The sequence below is a fragment of the Aquila chrysaetos genome, chromosome 10, assembly GCF_900496995.4.
Source record: "Aquila chrysaetos chrysaetos chromosome 10, bAquChr1.4, whole genome shotgun sequence".
Taxonomy (NCBI): domain Eukaryota; kingdom Metazoa; phylum Chordata; class Aves; order Accipitriformes; family Accipitridae; genus Aquila; species Aquila chrysaetos.
Window position 1 is genome coordinate 38,910,581 of NC_044013.1, and position 21,903 is coordinate 38,932,483.

A 21,903-nucleotide genomic window follows, 5' to 3' on the forward strand; every position below is an offset into this window, starting at 1 on the left:
AATAAGCTAAAAATAAACTAAAGACGACAAAGACTCCAGGTTTCCTAGGCCACAATCCTTAAAATTCTAAAAAGTGCAATCTTCCCTGCCATGTTCCTGAAAATCCCTTCACATCTAGCTAATATCCATCATGGACTGCAACAAGCCTGCCAGCAACTGCAGAGTGGAGGGGGAAAAAAAACCAAGAAAAAAAGGATCCATTTCACCAGCATGAGCCTGAAATAAGTACATGGTGAGCACGTTGGGTGCTATTCCTTCTTCAGCAGGCAGCAAAGCAAACGCCAGAAGCATCCATTCCAATGTGCATCTGCCAGACGTTTGAAGACACCAGCACTGACGCAGTCTGCCAGGGATCCCATGTAGGTTTATGTTGCAGATCTGGCAGACTGACAAATAGCTCTGGGAAACAGGGCTGCCCAACGCATGGACCCCTTGACACCCCACCTTCACACATCCTGGAAATTAAGCTCCTTAGTGGTATTTCATGTGATAAGCTGCTCTAGAATCATGAGTGTTGGAAGCCTGGGCTCCTCCACACTTCACCAGGACAGTATCCAGGAAGCCCATCAGGCAGGAGAAGCCTGAATTTTATATACATTTATATACACAATAAAAATTGTAGAAAACAGACCTTTCCCCAAAACCACTTCAGTTTTATAGAACTGGCACCCACAAGAAGTTCTGTTACAATGTTTTGTATCAATAGAACACACTGTTTGCACCAAGAAATTTAAGATGGAACATGTACAGATGATGTTTTACTCAGGCTTCCCAAAGCATCTCCCAAGGAGCAAGTTTTGAATGCTAGGGCAAAAGGGTAACAGTGATTAACAACATAAGGGTAATGGTGATTAACAACTTGCCTGTGGTACCAGAGGAAGGTCGCTTAAAACTTAATAAAGATACTGCTTGCAGCACAAAGATCCAGAATAATGTTTTCAAAATTCAGTTTCACACATACCTCTGTTCAGTAGGCTCAGTTCTTTGGGAAAGCAAAAGAACATTTTCCTGTTTCTCATGTACAACCGGGACCTGAGGTGGCGAGATTGGCTCATAGGGCTCTGAAGAGACATGACTCCTCTCTGGAGATTTTCCAGGTCTACATCCATAATTCAGAGACAGATAAGTACTCTTAATGCATGTAAAGCAGTAGTTAACACATGTAATTGCATTCCAGTTGTTACATAACTACTTATGTCTAGTTATATATGTTACATGCTTTAGTATGCTTGGCGATCTCAAAATGGTGACTTTAAATAGTCCATAATGACCCTGGTAAGCTCTAAGTAATTAAACATCTTCACCCCTCTAAAGACCGGAAATTAAGCACGAGAAGTGAAGGGAAAACAGCTGTAAGCTATGTTATGGAGCCAAGCAATTGTCAAAAACAGTGCAAGACAGACATTGCCTAAAAAAAGACTAAAAGATACCTCTACTTCTGGTCTACACCAAGATTACTACACTATTTTTTATAAATGTCGTATTTGGGCACTAATTAAATTTGCAGTTAAACCGAATACATGCATTACCTTCCCCTGGACTTGTCAGACAGATTTTCAGGTGACACTCTAGCACCTGGCCGCTGATGGTGGACAGACTGCGACTGTGACTCAGGACTGTAGCGATTGGATGTCTTTGCCCGGGTAGAAACAGGTGTTGGAGCAGGGGTGGAATTCTGGAATGTAGTGGTGGGAGGCTGCAAAGAGGCCTGAGAAGCTGCTTGGTTTCTAGCAAAGTCTTGTGTAATAATTTGCTGATCGTGACCAAAAAGATAGAAAAGAGATCTTGGTCAGACATTGGCCAGAGCGTACGTATTCATGAACTAGATGAATGAGACAGATTAGAAGTTCAGATAGATTATTGTATAATATCCTCAAGTAAAACTAATAATTACATAATTGGTATTATGTTCCAAAACACACGTTTTCATCAAAATATAACTTTTCACATCTGAAAAGATGCATAAAAATAAACCTACACAGATGTGATCAGCAAGGGTGATAAGTCGATGGGTCCTGGGCACATGTGCCATCCCTTCTGCTTGGGAAGAAGGAGGTGGAGGTTGTTGGGGTGAAGGGGGTTCCTGTTGTGTCCTATAGCGGTGAATCGGCCCCTCATATTGCCTGTTTGGGTCATCTAGTTGAAGAAGAAAAGGTCAGTCTGTTAAGATGGTATTACTGAAGCTTCAAGGTTTGAAAGTTCTGTGCTTATAAATGTAAAAGATGAGGTGTTTCTGCATTAGATTTTAGGTATCCTGTGTGATAACCACCTTTTCCCCCTTCATATATAGGCCCTATAATTTAGAATAGATAAATAAAGGTTCATTCCACAACACAGGTGAATTTCAGCTCATTTCTCACCTGCAAACTGTACTGCAATAGTTTGAACTTTACTAATAGGTAAAAAATTGTAGGCATCAACACCAATATGCCACAATTGTAAATAATAAATTTCTTATTAAATCACCTATACGGTAATGTAAAGGAGCTCTGTTTAATGCCAAGTGCCAATACATTTGCTCTAGTTTTTCCACAGATCACTGCAACAACATGCTTCCAACAAAAGTTTCTGAAAATTTAAGAATGTGGTAAGCAGTCACTTAAAGACTCCCAAGATATTTTAACTTCATTATGAGCTCATGGAGCTGGTAAATATAAGCAAGATAATTGTGAGAATATTGGCATATGCAGATAAACTTACTCTCTGCCTGGCTTGGTTTAGGTGTCTCTTGTTGATAGGGCTGTAGCTTTTCTTGAGTAGGTACAGGTGAATTTGCAGGGCTAATCACCTCAATAGCATCTCCAGGAGCTTCATACCGGTGGGAGGATACTGAATATCAAAGCAAAGGTTGTAGAATAAGGTGTAAACATCACAGAAAATTTTTGTTGCCTATACATAGCAACACTAGTGCTTCCATTTAAAATGACACCTGTGAAATCAAAGTCAAAACACTTTTTCTCATGATAAGCAAGGTGATACAAATACTTCCACAAAACAGTGTTCCAACGTAAACCAAATAATTTTAGGTTTCCTGACTTCTGATAAGGTTAGTCTTATTATCCTGCATTTCGTGTTGTAGCATGGAATACGAATAAAGCAAACAACTCTGATTTTGCAAGAATCTTGAGTCACTATATGCAAAACCTGTATTTTTCTGTGATCTGTTTGTACTGTGCAGAGCTGAATATTTCATTGTTAAACATCAGAATCATTTCATATCTCATTATTTCCCTAAAAGGCTAAGACAGCAAAGAAGTAGATAGTTACTAAGATACGTACAACTACTGGAAGAATCTGAACTTTGAGAGCCCCTATCTCGTGCATCCTTGTCTGAAGCAATCTGTCGAGTGATGATCACATCTATGAAGTTAGCAGCAGTAATTGTGGTCTTTCCTCGAGTTCTCAGCTCTTCCTCGTACCTGGATTTAGGAGGAGGTCCTTTTTCTTTACCAGCCTCTGAATAGACTACTGATGAAGACTGTCCCTGGGACTTCCCACCAGAAAAATTTGCAGATGTATAGGGGCACTGGACTGGCCTCTTTTCTACCTCCAGCGTCTTCTGTTCCATCTGCTGCTGTTCAGTAACCACAGCTGACCGGCGTCCCATATTCTCTTCTATTCTGGTTCCTTCGTGCTTGTTCTCTTTTGCTTTGGCAACTTCCATCTGAGGAGCAGAGGCTGCAGCATCTACTAGTGCTGCAAGGGCATCAGCAGCAGTATTGTAACGGGAAGCTGGCAACCCTTGAGTAATAGAGGGAGCTCCAGGGGTCAGCTGCCTGTTGGCAAACATTGAATATTCTGAATTATATCACATGACAAAAGAACTAGAGCCATATCATGCGTACAACAAAGCAAGCTTTTGTGACACTAATTTCTATCCAAACTGGACTGGTGGAAATGCATTGGATCATTTCCGATAAATCCAAGAGCAATCAGATAGTGGAATATCCTCATCTTGTAGTATTTTCCTCAGGCTAAATGCACCTTTTAATAAGCTCAAATATTAGAACAGATATCTCTGCAACAGTAACTTATAAAACATACATGATACGTAGCTGAGCAGCAGGATCCAAAGGTGTGATTACACTTGTCCCATTGGTTCCTTGAAAAATACTAGGCCTTTGCTGCAGTATGTTTTCCTGGCTTCTAACTGAAGGGGACGGGGACCGAACATATCCGTGACTGCCAGGTCTGCCAGGCTGCTCTGTACCTGCAGAACATAGAGCAGAAGGGAGCAAACAAAAAATATATATAGATCACTCTTATTAACAATGCAGAACAATGTATTGATGCTGTCTCCTCCACATCCTTTCCCAGTTGTCTCCACCACTCTAGATGTGACTGTATGTATTAAAGGTTTAAATGGCAGCATTCTGTTTACAATGCTCTAAATGACACGCAAGTTGTGTTAGCGATAACTGGGATTCACACCGTTCCCTAGGTACTACGTTGCTATGAGAGAAAGATCAAGAATCCTGGTACTTGCAGAAGTTACAATTACGACCAGAACTGCTAGGTAGCAGGAACCTGCCTTAAGTGCAGACTAAAACCAAACTCTTGTCATGTGTTGTTAATAAGCTGCATGTTGCTAACAGTGCCTATAGAAAATGAGCAGTTAGAGTCTACAAGACAACTGATCCAAGTGTAGCAATGTGCACTCACCTGGTCGAAGATAAAGTTCAGCAGGGACTGAAGCTATTCTCTCCCTCTCTCGTTCTCGTTCTCTTTCCCGCTCTCGCTCACGTTCCCTCTCCCTTTCCCGTTCCTTCTCCCTCTCCCTTTCCCGTTCCCTTTCAGCATTTGCAGCTGCAGAAGCTGCCAGGTGTGTAGGGTGTCCTGGAAGGTCCACAAAAAGAGATACTCGAGTTAAGCATAATTTGATGTAAACACTTGCCAATATATTCTGCCACCCACTTACAGCAAAATTTCCCAAATACATTTTCATTCTACTCAAGACTATCCGCTTATCTAGGAAGACAAAAGCTTAACATACAGTGACAGTGGAAGGAGTCAACTGCTTTACTAAAGTGGTTTCTATACAGTTAGAAACCAGACAGCTTAGAGACGCAAATTCCACCCTTCAACACATGTAATATGAGGTTAGTGAAGTCATAGTCAAATGACTATAAATAAAGACCTGATAGAACGAGGCAAATTCTGAATTTGTCAGCGCTCCTTCAGCTGCTAATGTAACTATAAAGAATATTATTAGGAAAACCTTTGCTATCCAAGTGAGAAGTGCATGCAAAAAGCATCGCCTGAGAAAACATCAAAACATGACATTAATGAAAGCTAAATAAAGGTGGTCAATTATCTCAGCATGTCAGATGATTAGAGACACCTCCAAATCATAAGAGCTCTCACCTGGTGACAGAGAAGCAGGATTGTAAGGCCTGGGAGGGAACGTAAGCTGGGTACCAGGGATATATGTGATTCTTTCCATGGGTGGTGTGCTTGTTCCTCCAGGATGAGGCACTAAGATAGTGGGAGCCATATTGTTCAGGTCAATAATTCCTGTTAGGAGATGACACATGTAAGAATGGCCGTTCAAGGACAGACCAATGGTCCACACATTATATATTCTGTTCATTGACAACTATCAGCAGTGAATGTTTAGTGGAAAAAATATAAGAATAAAGCACGTGCAGAACTATATTCCAGCTGGTTATACTCTCTTAGATCTGGCAGTCAGCAATTTAGGAACATACTAAGCCAGAATTTGCATTTCTAGCACTCCCTTTAATTGCCCTTCAGAAAAATACACTTCACCTCTACTCATAATCCCACCTTTTAGGAAAATGGTATTACCTGACATCATTCACTCCCTTTTCCAGACCTTTTCTATTCATAAAATGAAATGAAATGTTGAAATGCACAGGTCCCACTGGAACTCCAATATAACTTCGCCTACTACAAAAACCACTTATTCTTTCTTTTCCAACCAATTAAAACACTACAGGATCTTGTATCTTATCCCCAAGATAATTAGTCCTACCAGCCTAATTTCCTCACATTTGCTGTCTTCCATTCTACCAATAATTATCAAAACTGATTTAAGCAACAGACAGATTATCATATCCAGTAACCAAGCTGGTAGATTGACTATTTCCTGCTAGGTTTGTAACTCCTGGGAGAATGCCATGTAACCCCAAGGATTCAACACTATTTATTTTATTATTTTATTCTAAGACTTTGTTCAACATTTCAATGTGAAAGAGTTCTTCAAACTCATATACCCATAAAGAGAATCTCCATCACAGTGATATAAATCTCTCCACAGTGAACAGAGTTGCAAAGAAGTTGCTTTTCTTTTTTGTAATGGCTTTATCTTCTAAAGCATTACTTCTGAGTTTTGATGATTTATCAGTTCCTACAGTTTCTTTGCCAAGTTTCTTGCTTCTAGTGTATCTGAAGAAGTTACTAGTTCATTTGGCTTTATAAATTGTTCCTCAATTTTTTTGACCTTTATGGTCTTACATTTAACTTGTCAAGATTTCCTTTTTCTTTTGTTTGAGGAGTTAAGACTTTTGCGAGATGTCTTTTTACTTTTAACAGCTCCTTCCTGCTGCTGCTAAGTGTCCAAATTGATTTAGGCTTTCCCCCACCCTGCAACAGGTCACACACATTTGCTAACTCTCTAACATAATGTCTTTAAATAATCACCTTGTTTTTCACAACCCTTACCCTTTCAGCTGTTGCTTTTATTTTAATTTTGAAGAAGCTCTCATTTTGATATAATTCTCTTTTCTGAAGTTTGAAGATGAGTTAAATATGCTTCTGAATATCAATTTAAACTAGCATAAAACAGTGTAGCTTCTTGAACACTAATAACTCTTACAGCCTTCCCTTTAACAATATTGATTACATACCTAGTTTTCCTTTATATCTACAAAAGCCAGGTAGATGTATGACAACTCATTTGCAAACATTTCTATACATATGCACTTGTATGCATGCATCCATCAACACATATATTTATAAGCAGCAACAAAAAAACCAAATCAATCAACCAAACCACACCTCATATCCAAAACACACTTTAAAGAACATCAGAAAAAACACAGGCATACCTCTTGCTCCGGCATATGGGAGAGCTAAAGTTTGCTCTCTAGGAGATAATCCTCTTGTTACATCAGGACGCAAATTGACTTGCATCTGCTGTGAGGTAATGTAGTCATTTAGGATTGTCTGTCGTGTATTCTCCATTGCGTAAAGCTGATACTGACTTGGGTAGCCTGGGGTGGGCGAGAGCTGCCTTTGGAACAGGTAAGCAGCAGCAGCTGAGGGTGAAGGACAGGAAAAAAAGAAGATTTAGGAAGCAGTATGGGTGATATCAAACGAAAGTTTCAGATGTTTATATAGCTTCAATGAGAGGTGCTATCAATGCTCTCTAGCCAGTGCCAAATGAATTAAAATAGCATTTTAATACTGATGTTTTATTGAATTTATGCACTGTATGCAGACAGGAAAAGCTAAATAATCCAGATTGGAGATATACATTAGAGAAGCGACATGATTAGAAATATAAATCCTGAAGTTCTGAAGATGTAAAGGGCTGAAATACCTAAAGAAGGTTAAAATACCCCACAGAAGTGGACTGATGGATAGGTTAAAAGGAAGTCTACTGTATTTAATATCACCAGGGATAACCTGATGATCCATCAGCGAGAATAAATCAGTCCTGAACAGAGAGGTCCTGATTACACTTTATTTCTATAGCATCTTCCACATCCTTCTTTGCATAGCGTTCCTGAAAGCTTTTACGATATTTCACAAATACTTATCTAAAAATACTGTCTGAACTTTTTAACAAAACAGAAGCAACCTGGCAGCTTCAAAAACAAAGTTACGGCATTATACAATAATATTTTAATAAGTTTCCTGGTTAGATATTAAAACCCCCACTAAACTGAAATCAAACCAACAGTGTGTATATATAACCTCTTATAAATTATATCTGGCCACTGATAATTGCCTTTTAAAGGTATTTTTTCCGTGTATCAAATCATACAATATTTCTAGAACTAAAAAAACCAACACAAACGTATTACCAGGATCCAGAGCCCTGTGAAAGGGCATAGCAGGATCTAAATGAGGAGGGAGGTGACCCCTATAGACTTCAGGAGTTGCTCCTCTGTGATGAGGGTCAAAAGGACTGTGAGTCACTACAGGATCAACCCCTGGGACTGGAGATTTTGCTGGCACGCTCTCCCTCTGTGTCGGAGTAAGTGTGTTTTTCCTTTCGTGATTTGCTGGCTTCCCAGAAGATATTCCAGCTAAAAACAATGAAAAACCCAAATTAATAAAATGCATATTTTTTCAATAGAAAATTCATCTGTAAGTACACACTGGCTCTGAAGGAATGTTCTAGAGGACCCTGCAATCTGATACAATAAATCACAGAGACCATTTTATATCACAAACTATTTCTAGTGAAAAATCTAAATCCTAAAACTAAGATTGCTTACACTTTACTATATTATCTTCCTTATCTAGATACCTCTGTAATTCAGGAATAGCTCCTGCCCTTAAAACATTACCCTTGTAGGTTACACTTTCAATGTGATCCCTAATCAAATGCAAATTGAGATTGAATTGCCTTCCCACCTCCATGTTACAATATGGCAGATTTTCATTTTCTTATTTAAATTAACAGCTTACAGCCTACGAAAATTCCTTCTAGCCACCCTCCAAATGGAGAGAAGCCATTAGAATAAAAGAAAGTAGAATGGAATACAGAAACCAGTTTAAAAGTAAGTTTAAAATTAAATTATTAAAACTTCTTGTCTTACTCTGGATAGGAATAACATACCCTCACTAACTCTATTCATCATAGGTGAACTCCTGGACATTGGACTCTGATAGTTCACAGGTGTCCTCCGAGCATTGGTATCATCATAAATCCCAGGGCTCAGCTGTGATTTGGGAGTTTCATGAAGTGTTGACCTGAGAACAGAGGGACCAGAGCTGACTACTGACGTGTGACGGGAACGTACTGCATCCCCGGTCTTCACATCTTCATATTTTCCTCGCTCCACCACCTTCACGTTTTCTGGCACCATTTCCAGCTGAGGCATTCCACGGGGTAGCTTGCTTGGTCCAGTGATTAAAGATTTTACGTTGTGTTTGATGGCAGACTGGCCAGAATTGCTTTCATATTTTATGGGTGTGCCCTGAAAAGGAGAAAAAGATCAGGTAAGGTTATCCTGCCAATGCTTCACTCATGCTGGGGGCAGGCTGGGGGGGGGAAATCACATCGCTGATATCGTAGTTCATTGCTTCTACCACATCAGTGCAGAATACAACTGGATCTTAATGACTGTTACTTGTCAGTTCTCTCACATTTGCTTGCAAGTGTGTTCCCTACAGGTGAAGTGTCAGGATTTTTCTCATACACAGAAAATATTTTTAAGCTTTATAAGTTGGTAGGTTTCTTAAAACAAAACACCACCAACCCCCATTTGTCATTATTCAAATATCCTGAATTGATTCACTACTGAGTCTGTAAGCAACTGTATGAGTCTCGTAGTGCTTTTTGTATTTACCTGAGATATGGAGCCTTCTATGATGGGCCTGGTCGTCTGCACCATTTCAGGAGTCTTGCGACTCTCCTGGCTTAATAGGTCCTGTCTTGGGATTTCATGGATGGAACGACCCATTTCTTTTATAGTAGTGACTCCATCATATGGTTTCCCCTTAGTAATGGCTCCTTCAAATGTCCTTATGGGAGGTGACTCTCTCTTAATCTGTTTAGGGTATTTCAAGCCTTCTTCAAAACTTTCAGCTGTTGCTCTTGGCGTGCCTTTTATAGAAAGAAAGTCATATTAATGCTATTAATAAGTCTCATTTTTCATAAACAGAGTAACCAACTACATGTCATAATACTGGAACTTTGGTTTGCTATAGTCTACGATAATATATTCTGAAGACTAAAAAACCTGCCACAAAAATAATACTGAACAAATATTCAAAATACTACTGAAAGCATCCCAAGTTATTTCAGATGCTGAAATAGAGGCAATAGCATACATCTTCAGAGGTCTGGGCAACTGTTAGTGTTCACTAAAAAAAAAGTGCTAACTACCAAGTATTCATATTTCAAAAAGTCTGTTCTCCAAAAAGAAATAAAATGCTATGTTTACACGTTAGCTTTGTATATAGCATATCAGAAAGTTGCTGATTTATGCTCTGAAAACATGTTTAATAAAATAAGCTCCACCTTTAACACAGCTACCATTGTTAATAACAGTCTTAAGGTTCAGAAATCCAGATTTTTGAGGATGTAATTAATGCTTGCCTTCTAAACTTGCAATACTTTACCTTGCATTATAGAGCCTGACAACACTGTTCTCTCTTTTAGTTCAGCATGAGGACTACCCCTAGGCAGCGCACGGCATATTAAACCTAAAATTATAATGAATATAATTTAGAGAATTAAACAACTACTCAAAAAAACCAAAACCCCAACAAAAAAAAACCCAAACCAACAAAAACCCTCCTCCTTCTTACATACATTACAGATAGGATCTGTATCAGGGTAGTGCCCAAAGGGCCTAGCCTAAGAATGCTGGGCATTGTATCAACATGTTATAAACACCATTTTGCTCAAAAAAACAAAAACAAAAACAAAACAAAACAAAAAAAAAACCACCCACTTTCAGTTCAACTATTCATGCAATTACATTGTTGCAAGTTTTAACATATTTAGAAAACACAAGGTATTTTTTATAATTAAGCTTAACTCTTGTCCCAAAAGCAGTCACTGCTTCTCTTACACTCCACTTCAGTTTCCTTACCTAGTAAAGAAAGGTGTTCATGACGGGAAGTGGAACAAAAAGGAAAAAAAAAACCCACCCCAAAATATACCTCAGCATCCTCCAAATTAATCAAAGTTCATATTGAATCATCTGGTAAGACTTGAATTTATTGTTCCTACAGGAGGAATCTAAATTAAACCCCCAAAGAACTCAGAATTGTCCACAGTCTGAGGACAGAAAATGTGCCAGGTGACGACATGCAGCATAAAAGTATGAGAGCAGGTTCTCATATGCCAAAAAGAGCCCGAAGATGATCCAAATGCATCAGCAACTTAAAGGCAACACTGAATTTCAATATACAGCCTAAACCCCTCTAATTCATATTCTTCCATCTGATGAAATTATACACAAAATAGCCTTTAAGGGCTACCCAAAGATGGGACAAAATGCACTTAAGGAATAAGACTCCATAGTTCAGGCATGAAACATTTTCTTGCATTTGTATTTTTAAAAAAAAAAATCAGAAAAGTTACACAATGGCCTGATTTGACCTTTGCAGGCTTAATTTGATGACAGTTTATTAAATCAAAATACTAGGGATGCCCTGAAGCGGGATATGGCAGCTGTGCAAGTCTTCTGTTTGGCATAATCGAAGAGGTTTATTGCAGGAATGCAAAAGGTCATGCCAATGTGTTACCAAGTTACTATGCCATGGCTGAGACCAATATTTAACTAATGGGTGTGTCCATGGAGTCCATGCTAGTATGACTCAGCGTCCTTTGAGCTCTGCAACAACCCACTGGGACTGTGAAGAGTCAGTTACACGTATCGCATCTACTGAGATGAGTAAGTGCCAGCTGAATTACCTGCAGTTATGGTAACAAACCAGCAAAAGAAACAGGAAAACTAGTGTCTACTCCAGTCATATTCCCAGCATGCTTTAATTGTATTGATTATTGCGTGGATTTGGTTAGTAGTGTAAGATTTAAATCCAATTTCTCTTTTAGTCTGTTCCATAAAATAACTCTAGATACTCTTAAATCAATGCAAAAGGTTTGGATAAAACACAAAACACCTTGGAAGCCACTGTTTTTACCTTCCAGCGGTGCAGACACTGGAGACTCCCGCATTGACATTCCTTGCTTTATATTTCCTTCCATTGTATCATAGCTTCTCTTTAAACCAATTTCATGGGCAGTTCTTGGACTCCTTGTTCCTTCACGAACATTTTTAATAGCTGGAAAAATTTACAGAAGTGTGGTTAGGAAATGTGGACAATAAAAAAAAAAAAAAAAACAACACCCATGTGAGCGTTACATTTAATGAGACCACAGATCATTAATACTTTACAACTTCAATGTAATATTGTAACATTAAATCTCAACCATAGAAAGATCTTTTATGGTTTGTTAAAAAATATATTTGTTCAACCAGTTACTAATTTATCAGTATTTCAATTGAAGTTCAAAGTTAAATGATACATTTCTTTTGATTTTAATACATATAATTTTAAACTTGGTTGTTTAACATTCCAAAATAAAAATATTCCATGACAAATTGGAAATAAATGGTACAGAAATTAAATAGTTTTAACTATATTTTAATACATAGTACAGGAGACTCTTCAAAACACAAGCACAATTTCTGGATCACTTTAATTCTTATACCCTCAAAAACACATGCAGGTCAATACTTCTCCCAGACAGTACCCCAGTGACTGAGGTTTATACCTATCCACTTGGAAGCAGATATACTTCAGCTATGGATTATAAAAGTAGAACCTGCTGCAGTCTTGACTTTGATCAGGCAGAATATACAAATACTCACTATCATACGATAAAATATGCCCACTTTTGCCTTCATAAATAACATGGCCTTTGGCTGAAGCTTCCTCTCGGCACTTTTCTGGGCTGCTGTCTTCTGTAGCTAGCCGGGTGATAGTTCCCTTCAATAATGCATCAGCTGCTATGCCAGACTGGGACAGAGCTGGTGTACCCTGGATATAAATCAATCAAATATAATTCGGAACGTGTATTTAAGAGAATAGGGAGCAGTGAAGGGAGAAAAAAAAAAAACAAACCCAAACCTACAACATTTTTTAGATCTAGAAAACCAATTACTTTATCAAGCAGTATGACTTAAACTTCTGCCTCTATTATTAGACATTTAACCTAAATATTAGTAAGATTATTTGTGGGCAATTTGCTACCTTGTTAAAAAAATACAGAAAGAAGAAGAGGGAGTACAATATTACAAAAGTATTTCATGACCTAGAACATTTACCCTATAATACCATTTTGGGGAAAGATAACATATACTACATACTTAATGGTGCTATTAGGTTTTATTTCTATCCAAAGTAATGAAACCTACCCTTCTCAGAGAATTGTTACTATTACTTTGATAACTAGAGATCGCAAGTCAACCCAAACAGTAGCATTTAAAAAATGATGAGACAAAAGCACTTAATTTACCTTTTTGGTTTAAATAGCATCTGCACAAGACTGGTTACAGTTGATTTTAATATGTGAACTCAGGTGTGATGCTATTTTCATGAAGTTCTAATAAGCCTTCAGTTAGCTATACCAAAGGCTCTGGTGGTTTTATTTAAAAAGTTTAAAGACTCATATACGTAAAGATGAAATGGTAATGCTGACTTCAGCAATAGTGGGATTTGACCATCGGGTTGTTTTAAAATTTCTTTTTTTCAAGGCAGTTCCTACTCTGTGATATTAATTTACTTTTTCAGACATGCAAATACATTCACGGTGATAGTTTAAATATGCTGTTTTGCTACAGCCTTCTCAGTAAGGGGAAAAATACCTGAGTTATGGAGCCTCTCAAAGAAGGTATGGTCTCAACAGAAACTTTATTGGTTGGAGTTCCTCGTGTTATACTTCCCTCCTGTATCGTTGTGGTACCTGATTTGAAATAAGACATCCCGATAAATATGAGAATAAAAAAAAAAAAAGTAGCTATTCTATTTGAAATAATTAAAATTTCCAGTGAGAACTGTTAGTTTACACTAAAATACAGAGAAAATTTCAGTTGAACAGCATGCATTTGAGGCAGACTATTTAATCTTAACATAGCCTTTTACAGATTAAAAGTCTTTTACAGCCTTAATCCATGGTATTTAGTTTCTTTTCTTTTGATGTATTTGGATATTTCACATGTACTGCTCTGTGTGAACAACTTAATTTTGAAATTGGCATGCCTTGAAACAAATGTTTTTAAATGAGACATGCAGACAGGAGGAGCTAGCTACAAATACACATGCCTTGGAAAATAGGGAGCAGATTAATCATATAGTACTTAAAAATAACACTTCAGTAGTTTGAGCTCTAGAAGTTAATTCTCTGTTTTCTCAGGCTCTGACAAAGTTTCTTAACCTGTATGACTTTCTTTACCTCGAACCACACTTTCATGTTGTGCCCTGACCAGGAGTCCCTCAGGTTGGGAATTCTGGCTTCTGGGAGAGAATTCTTCTTGCTTGATATATGGCAGGGAAGCTATTCAGAAGAAGAAGAAAAAGGTTGGATTTTTTTTTCTTATAATTATGAGTCATTAAATAGTCTATATAATACACCTATCAGCTTTTCTCTTCTTACCAGATTTGGCTGACTCCTGCTGCCTTGGCAGCCCAAGAGATATAGAACCCACTGACGGTTTTGCAGGTTCTTGGGTGTAGGAAGCTTGACTATGGGATGTTAAGTAAGTGCCAGGTGTTCCCTGAAACAACAAATACATTATATGTTAATTCTTATTTCTGGAATGAAGACTCATATCTACGTTTAAAAGAGAATGCTAATACTACTATGATGCTATCTTAAAATGCTATAGTACACCACTGCAAAGTATCAGAGTGCGGAACACCAGGAGTGTAGTGTCACTGTTAGTTTGGAGATGCAGTTCACCTAAACTGGACATCCTCAACCATGCTACTAAAAGTAAATAACTGCAACATGTTCTATTTTCTAAGGCACCTGTAATTCCTGGACTTTTAGAGGTGGCATTTATATATCTTAAGTGTTAATGCTGTGAACACATAAGCAGGTACAAGATGTTGAAGGTTGGTGAAAGGGTAAAAAAAAAAATCGATGTAAGCACAAATTTTCAAATAATAATTCCCTTACTTGTGAGATTGAGCCTCCCATGATGAAGGAAGGTTTTTCTGATGGCACACTTGTTTTGGAGGATGGAATGAGTGGTGGTGGTGGTCTGGTGGGTCTGGTTGTTGGAAGGCGGACTCCTTCAGGTATATTGGTTATTACTTGGTGAGGTGCTGGCTGGAGAACTTGGGGGGAAAATTGTACATTAAACATTAGTCTGTTTCAGCTCTACTCGTTGTTAGAGAGACAAGAAGAACAGAAATAGCCCAGTTCATCTGACAATTTCTGATGGGAGTTACCTCACAATACTCAAAAGCTATCTAGCTGTATTTACAACTCTGAAATTCACTATGTCCAGGTGTATGTTATACATAGAAACTGAGTATCTAATCTCCCATCAAAGCTCAAAATGAAATAGCAAAAGCTGCACTGTAGAATTGCAGACTCTGAAAACTAAGCTTTTAAAAATAACAGCCCAGGGTATATTCAAATTTTGTGTTGTCTTCCTGTTTTTAAACAAAATTCTTATTCTTTAAATGGAATGCAACAGAGTCAAGTATAATCTAAGCTTCCCTGATTTTGTCTTGTCTTAGCATGACTTTACAATCCAAGCTTCAGAATTCACATCTGTCAGTTATTTCACTATTTTATAAAACATTCAGACTATAATATTAAGGAATTACAGTCAGAAACTAATGCTAACGATAGCAGCAGCTTTCTCTTTTCCTCAACTCCCCCATTCATAAGAAAGGGCACCCCTGAATATGATGGTACTTGTATTAAGCTGAAAAACTCTTGATGACTTTGTTCCTATACTGTTCTAACACTTTTCAGAACATCCTATTTGCTTAGTAAAATAAATGTTATGCAGCTGATGCAGCAATAAAGAACAAAAATATAACCTCACTGGAGCTAGAAAAATACCGAGTACCTATGTACATGCATACACACAGAAAACAATCTATTTTCTTTTGTTAAGTCACAAAGTATTTAGAGAATAACCTGATACTACATCAAGTCACAGAAGTCCAGCTTCCAAAAGAAGACTACACATCGCTATGATACCTAACAAAATATTTACCTGGCGGGACACTATAGCGAGCTGCATTCATATCAGGCTGGGGAGAGGCTTTATTGACTTCCCTTGGAGACAGCCTGTATGGAGAGGCTGACCTCGTGGCTGTATTTTGCACTTGTGCTTCCTGTTCTATTGCTCGCTTGACCTCAGCATACGGCATATAGGCCACCGGTTTTCCTGTGAAGGTTAAAGTTGTCAGAAAGAAAAGAACTCTGGATTAGAAATTGAGAGTCAAAAGGTCCAGTTTACAGCACAATTTTAACAAAGGGCCTACTCCAATGTCAGATGTATTCATCAGGTACAAATGTTTCAATTAAAAAGTAGTATTAACGTACAGCTTAATTTAATATGTTCCTATGTCTATACTTCCATAGCCAAAGCTTTGAAAAAACTTTCTATATGTGAAAAACAGTATCTTGTTCCTTTACATCCTTTAAGTGAAAGCTCTGCCACTGAAAAAGATTTCATTTAAAGAAGATGCCTTTCCAAATCCTGTGCATCAGCCAGGTTTACATGCAAGTTCAGCCAGACTTATATGCCAACCCCACCAGGCAAAAAGCCTCTCTTCCTTGTTTGCTTGCCCAGAGAACTTACAAAGCAAATTTCAAATACCAATATTGCCAATCAATGGTGTTTAAAGGGAAAATATATTTTCACTGAATTTAGCAAATTAAAAACCCAGTACCAGAACTTCACAAATACCTCTTCCTTGGCAATGGACAATTTAAGTATTTAAAATTACGAGCCAGAACAAGTCTACTGCAGCAGTGAAATTACATCTTTAACCTCCGTAGTCAAAAAAAGATGGCACTAATCATCCCATAATAGCTTTCTAAAGGATCTTCACTATTTTATTCCATGGTAAAGTACTGTGTAGGTTGTCATAAGCCAATTCAACCACAGGCCCTTTAGTTTGACAAGATGCCCCACAACACAGGAAGCGTTCTGATGTATGCAATGGAAGGTTTTTAAACAGTCTGTGGGCTCTCTGCTGCACACGGCAGTGGGAGGATAATTTTCATATACACAGTATATCTTAGGAAGTAGCTGTTGTAATGATCTGATGACATCTCAGCCTCTTCTAGTTTTCAGATTAAGACGTCCAGGCTTGTAGAACCCATTTACATTAACCATGTTATCCCTCTCTCTCTGTCTGCCTCAATAACCACCTTGATTTTTGCTGGCAGAGACTTCACCCCAGAACTTTCCCACACTTCATAATACCATACTGCCAATGCCAAGAGTTATTCAGGTAGTATTTCAGTTAAATGGTATTTTCAAGCAACCCCAGACTTTCCACCTAAAGAAGCAACTTCCAAAAACCACAGTCTTACCCTCCCCTCCACAAATCTACAAGCTCCCTTCTCAATAGTTTAACAGGCAAAAAAAGGGTTACATTTCTTTCATTTTACTTAGGTAAAAGTAATTAAGGTGAAGCATTTTCATAACATAATTTAAAATTGTTATGAATATTAAATACAGAATACTCAAGTTTCAAAGAACATGATAGTTTATGTTGCTAATACTGCGGAGACAACAGAAACAACGCACAAGAATATAAAATCTAAAAATGCAGAATTATGCAACTGTGATAATACCTCTAACATTGTAACAGTCAGTACATTAATCTCACACGTTTATTTCCCTGTTACAATGTACAGTTTGTGGACCTATTCCTTTTCTAAGTAAAGAAAGTTGAGGTAAAAGTTACACATGTAGTACAGAACTGGGCCTCCCATAGGATATGCTTTTCTTGCACAAAAAAAAGCAACCTTCTGCTAAGCTGTTTGTAATTTGCAAGCTGTTAACAGAATTAAATTAATTTCAGTTCAAAGAATGAAAATATAGCCAATATACACAGAGAGAAAGCATAATATGAATGTCTAATGAAAGTTAATAAATACATCCTTTGAATCTTATGCAGCAATTTGGATGATGCAACATACACTGTCCGTCTGAATCTCTTTCCTGTAACCAACAACAGTTACAGATACGTCCTTATTTAGTCACCCTGACAGGTTCTGTGAGCAGTTTTAGCCTTGTTCTGTACTGAAGGTCACACTAAGAGCCACATTCAGGAAACATAGGTCCAAATCACAGAGTTCAGTTCAAGTATCCTCTATATATACAACAGCAACCAACCATCATATTCCCAAGAGAAAGAATGTTTCACACAGTCCTTCTGCAGACAGACAGGCTGGAGTACCACAGTTCTACCAAACTTTTGTGCCCTACTCCAGGGCTCAATGTCCACATGTGTACCCCAGTGCAGTAAAACACTCCTTTTAATTGTGCTCATACTCCTTCAGTAATTCTCTCCCATCTTCACTGTAAGCTTCTGAAAGGGGCTTCCCCCAAAACACACAGTTATCTAGGTCCTCTCACCGGCACACCTAATCTTTCTGAATCTCTCTCTGTAGGAACAACGCATTTTTGGATTCCACCCAAATGGAGCCAGTTTTTTTGCATTATCTAAAGGGGCTACAAGGTAGTTCTCCAACACTGTAACTGCAGCAGGACCTCTACAGTAGACAGGTTCCTTCAATCAAGTGCCATCAGAAAGCAATAGTTAATTATCAGTACAGTAAATGTTCATTCTTAAATGAGGCAGCAATGTAACACATGGACATAAAATGGAGGGTTATTTCCATGACAGATGTGAAAATGCCTACCTTCCCACTCAACATTAGGGCTCTTGGAAGTGCCACAAGGGCTTACAGCACTTCGATACTCCATATCCAGCTGCTCTTGCCTCTGGCGCTGCTCCTCCAGCAGCGCTGACTCATGCATTGCTTTAATGTGCCGTTGATACAGTGCATAACCACTCACTGGTGTTCCAACGGGAACAGTACAGGGACTGCAAGAAACCTACAAGGATGGGAAGGTATTAACATCAGGTACATTAATACAGGTACTTACTAAAGCAACTATCTTGCTCAATGTCTCCACTGCAGTGGCTGTAGTCCATGTATAAGTGTTTCAAATGGTCCACACCTGTTTTCAAGCTATTACTTGTGTATTTGTTTGTACTGTACTTACTTCCCCCCTCAAAAGTATGATAACAAAGCAAATTATATATTTCTTCATTTGTTTCACAATTTCTTGCTGCTTTAGTGTTGCGACTAGTTTTAGGGACAACAGATACTCCTTCAATTATCACTGAAAACACCCCATACCATAGGTGGTATGACAGCAGCTCGGTGGTGAAGCTGTTGCAGGTCCATCTGCCCTTGCTTTATCGTGGATGATACCAATATTGATCCAGTGGGATTTAACAGTGAGGGCTTTGACTCCCTGCTGAAGATACTGGAAAAAAAAGATAGAAGGAAGGGAAAAATATCACCAAAAAGACAAAGATTAAACATCTTAAAAAATTTACAGGTAAAAGTATGTCTCTCGACTTCAAAAAAACCAAATACGTTTAACACACTGGACAAATAGCTGAAAAAATCAGAATCATGTTGTGTTTTGTCCCACAGCACATCTGGTAGAATGGGCAACACATGCTGCTGTATTTTTATAATACACAGAAATACCAAAAGAAGCGTTCAGAATCTCCAATACCAGATATTTATATATACAGTTTCTATATGCACAGTACTGCAAGAATGCAACCTTCTTTATAAAGAATGCTTTGAAAAAAAATAAGATAGGAAGCACTAGACATATTTAGTCCACAGGAAATAAACAGTAGTAAACAATGTACTACTTTCACACGGAGGGCTAATATTTGTGAAGTGGAAAGATGATGTCTGAAGAGGCAAGGGAGTGCACAAACACCATCAACTGCGCTCTTCCAAAGACTACATGCAGAACAATGATATTGGATACTTCTGACATTTAACATCTATCCTTGGTACTGCGTGTATATTAAGACCACTGACAGGGAGGGGGCACTGGCTCTGATGCTACACTATGGTTACATAGGAATTACACCAAGAGAACACTAAAAAGACTTCAAATATCATCAGTGGTGTCAGCCATCCCCCAAAAGATAAGTGGTTCCAAAGACATGCAGCATTGTCCATTTAAAGCCCTATATACTCAGGTGGGTTACCCACAGCGTTTAGGGCCAAGTTCCCAGGAACTAGGAAGTTTGCATGAAGACATTGTACACTATGGAGAAAGAGGTCATTCATTTCTCGGGACACTTGCCCATTAATTTACAGACACTGACCGGCAAGAGTGAGAAATACTTCCACTACTCTATTACTAATAGCCTTCAAGAGATTCAGTTCTACTGACTGATATAACATGGTTCAATGGCAATAATTGGGTACAGGACTCTAGAGGTTATACTAGCAAATAAACACAAAATGTTAAAAGGTAACTAAAATATCAATATTTTATGCCCCTAGATTTTATTTTTTTTAAAAGCAAGTTTAATCTCCTAGCAAAAGATATATTCAGGCTGTTTTCCCTGTCAAATTCAAGGAGTTTTGGATGCATTCTACTAAACCAAGTTTGTGAGAGCAAGAATCAATTAAAACAACTCCATCTCCAAATTTTCAGATCTACATTCAGTTTTTCGCTAAAGGGAATGGAGAGCCCATGTACTATCCCACACTAACCAATCACACTATAAAAAAACATTCCAAATCTACTTCTGAACGTGTAGATTTGTTCTTAAGTATTGTGTAAAAGCAACAAACTAACAAAACCAAATCAATGCAAAGAACTTCAGTACAGATCCAGTTACACAATCACTATTGAGTTTCTTAGTGGATAGATAGGGAAATTTACAAAATTCCCCCCATTACTTAGTTAATTTTTTTAGTTGGTCAGTGATTTTTAAATAGCTGTGTATCAGAAAGTCTTGCAGCAGCAAGATCTTCCCCTCCCCATCAGAAGTACCACAGAGCTACTTATGGAAACTCATGCCAGGAGCATCTTGAATCTCTTTTCTTGCTTTGGCAAATTTTCATTGTTTCAGTAAGCTGCTGTCCTTTCCAGATAATTGTTTAACACAATCCCCATTCTCTGAACAGATCCAAAATAGCTTGATTTCCCTCATTCTCTAGCTTTCCAGGTAGTTGTGCTAGTTTGCTACCCACCTAGTCAGTCTATCACCAAGATTTTTGCCTTAATCTGCCTTAGAAGACCCTTCTTTTGGCTTTTCATCAAAATTTTAAATCAACGTTTCCCTCTGTTGCACTTCCAGCAAAGAGTCTTCAGAAATTCTTTCCCTAGTAGAAACTCACAACAAAAATGTTGCTACCGATGACAGTTTTTGGATCACTGATAAGTAAAACCACTTTTTAAACAACTGCTTAAAGATGGCAATATTTGAATGCTAAACAATTAAACTCACCCTTGCCTGTCAGGTTCTCCATCAACTTCTTCATCAGCACTACAGGTGGCACTCGAATCATTATCTGAATGGGATTCTTGTCTCGCTGCATTAACTTGTTGTGACAGACTATAGTCCATTTCCTCTGGTTCTGACTTTTCCTTGGGTTTCTCCATCTCTCTCTCTTTGGTATCACTCTCTATTTTCACTTGAATATTCTCTGGTAGCCTCATTTCAGTCTCTACAGGTTCTACTTTGGTATGCACTGGAAGAGTAATCACAGGCTTAGCTTCAACTGGATGGCTTCTACTGTCAACTTCCATAGGCTCTTCTGCCTCATTATTTATTTCTTCCTTAACCTGTGGCTCAGGGTTCTGACTTTCAGCTGTTGATACACTTGGGGCTGTTAAGGAGGGAGATGTGCTGGTTGCAGGTTTAATGGTAGATTCTTGTTCTGCCGTCGCCTCAGTGGTTACTTTTGAAGAAGCACTCTCAGATGGAGCTTCTTCACTTGGTTTAGCAGGTTCTGCTGGAGTTGGAGATGGAGCACTTTCCGTATCAGAACTATTTTCAGCACCTGGGGAAAAAAAAGTTTTGGCATGAAGGTTCAACGTTAACGAAATCTAACTGGACTTCGATGAACTGTTTCTTTAGAATAATCAAATA

At 38.2% G+C, this 21,903-nt stretch overlaps 1 protein-coding gene across 6 annotated transcripts in view; it reads right to left on the bottom strand.

The window, feature by feature from the left end:
• Nucleotides 1-21,903, bottom strand: part of NCOR1 (nuclear receptor corepressor 1) — a 75,347-nt gene that overhangs the window by 7,720 nt on the left and 45,724 nt on the right. For all 6 annotated transcript variants that reach the window (XM_030027406.1, XM_030027407.1, XM_030027405.1 and 3 more), the window contains 23 exons: nt 21,259-21,814; nt 19,124-19,253; nt 18,620-18,815; nt 15,951-16,124; nt 14,894-15,054; nt 14,369-14,489; nt 14,168-14,269; nt 13,581-13,678; nt 12,585-12,753; nt 11,854-11,994; nt 10,321-10,404; nt 9,546-9,802; nt 8,813-9,173; nt 8,052-8,276; nt 7,071-7,280; nt 5,365-5,514; nt 4,663-4,836; nt 4,045-4,210; nt 3,280-3,776; nt 2,701-2,829; nt 1,979-2,136; nt 1,530-1,753; nt 962-1,099 (listed from right to left, as the gene is read on the bottom strand). In XM_030027406.1, the coding sequence (XP_029883266.1) occupies nt 962-1,099; nt 1,530-1,753; nt 1,979-2,136; nt 2,701-2,829; nt 3,280-3,776; nt 4,045-4,210; nt 4,663-4,836; nt 5,365-5,514; nt 7,071-7,280; nt 8,052-8,276; nt 8,813-9,173; nt 9,546-9,802; nt 10,321-10,404; nt 11,854-11,994; nt 12,585-12,753; nt 13,581-13,678; nt 14,168-14,269; nt 14,369-14,489; nt 14,894-15,054; nt 15,951-16,124; nt 18,620-18,815; nt 19,124-19,253; nt 21,259-21,814 (4,621 nt within the window). The remainder of the gene's footprint in view (nt 1-961; nt 1,100-1,529; nt 1,754-1,978; nt 2,137-2,700; nt 2,830-3,279; nt 3,777-4,044; nt 4,211-4,662; nt 4,837-5,364; nt 5,515-7,070; nt 7,281-8,051; nt 8,277-8,812; nt 9,174-9,545; nt 9,803-10,320; nt 10,405-11,853; nt 11,995-12,584; nt 12,754-13,580; nt 13,679-14,167; nt 14,270-14,368; nt 14,490-14,893; nt 15,055-15,950; nt 16,125-18,619; nt 18,816-19,123; nt 19,254-21,258; nt 21,815-21,903) is intronic.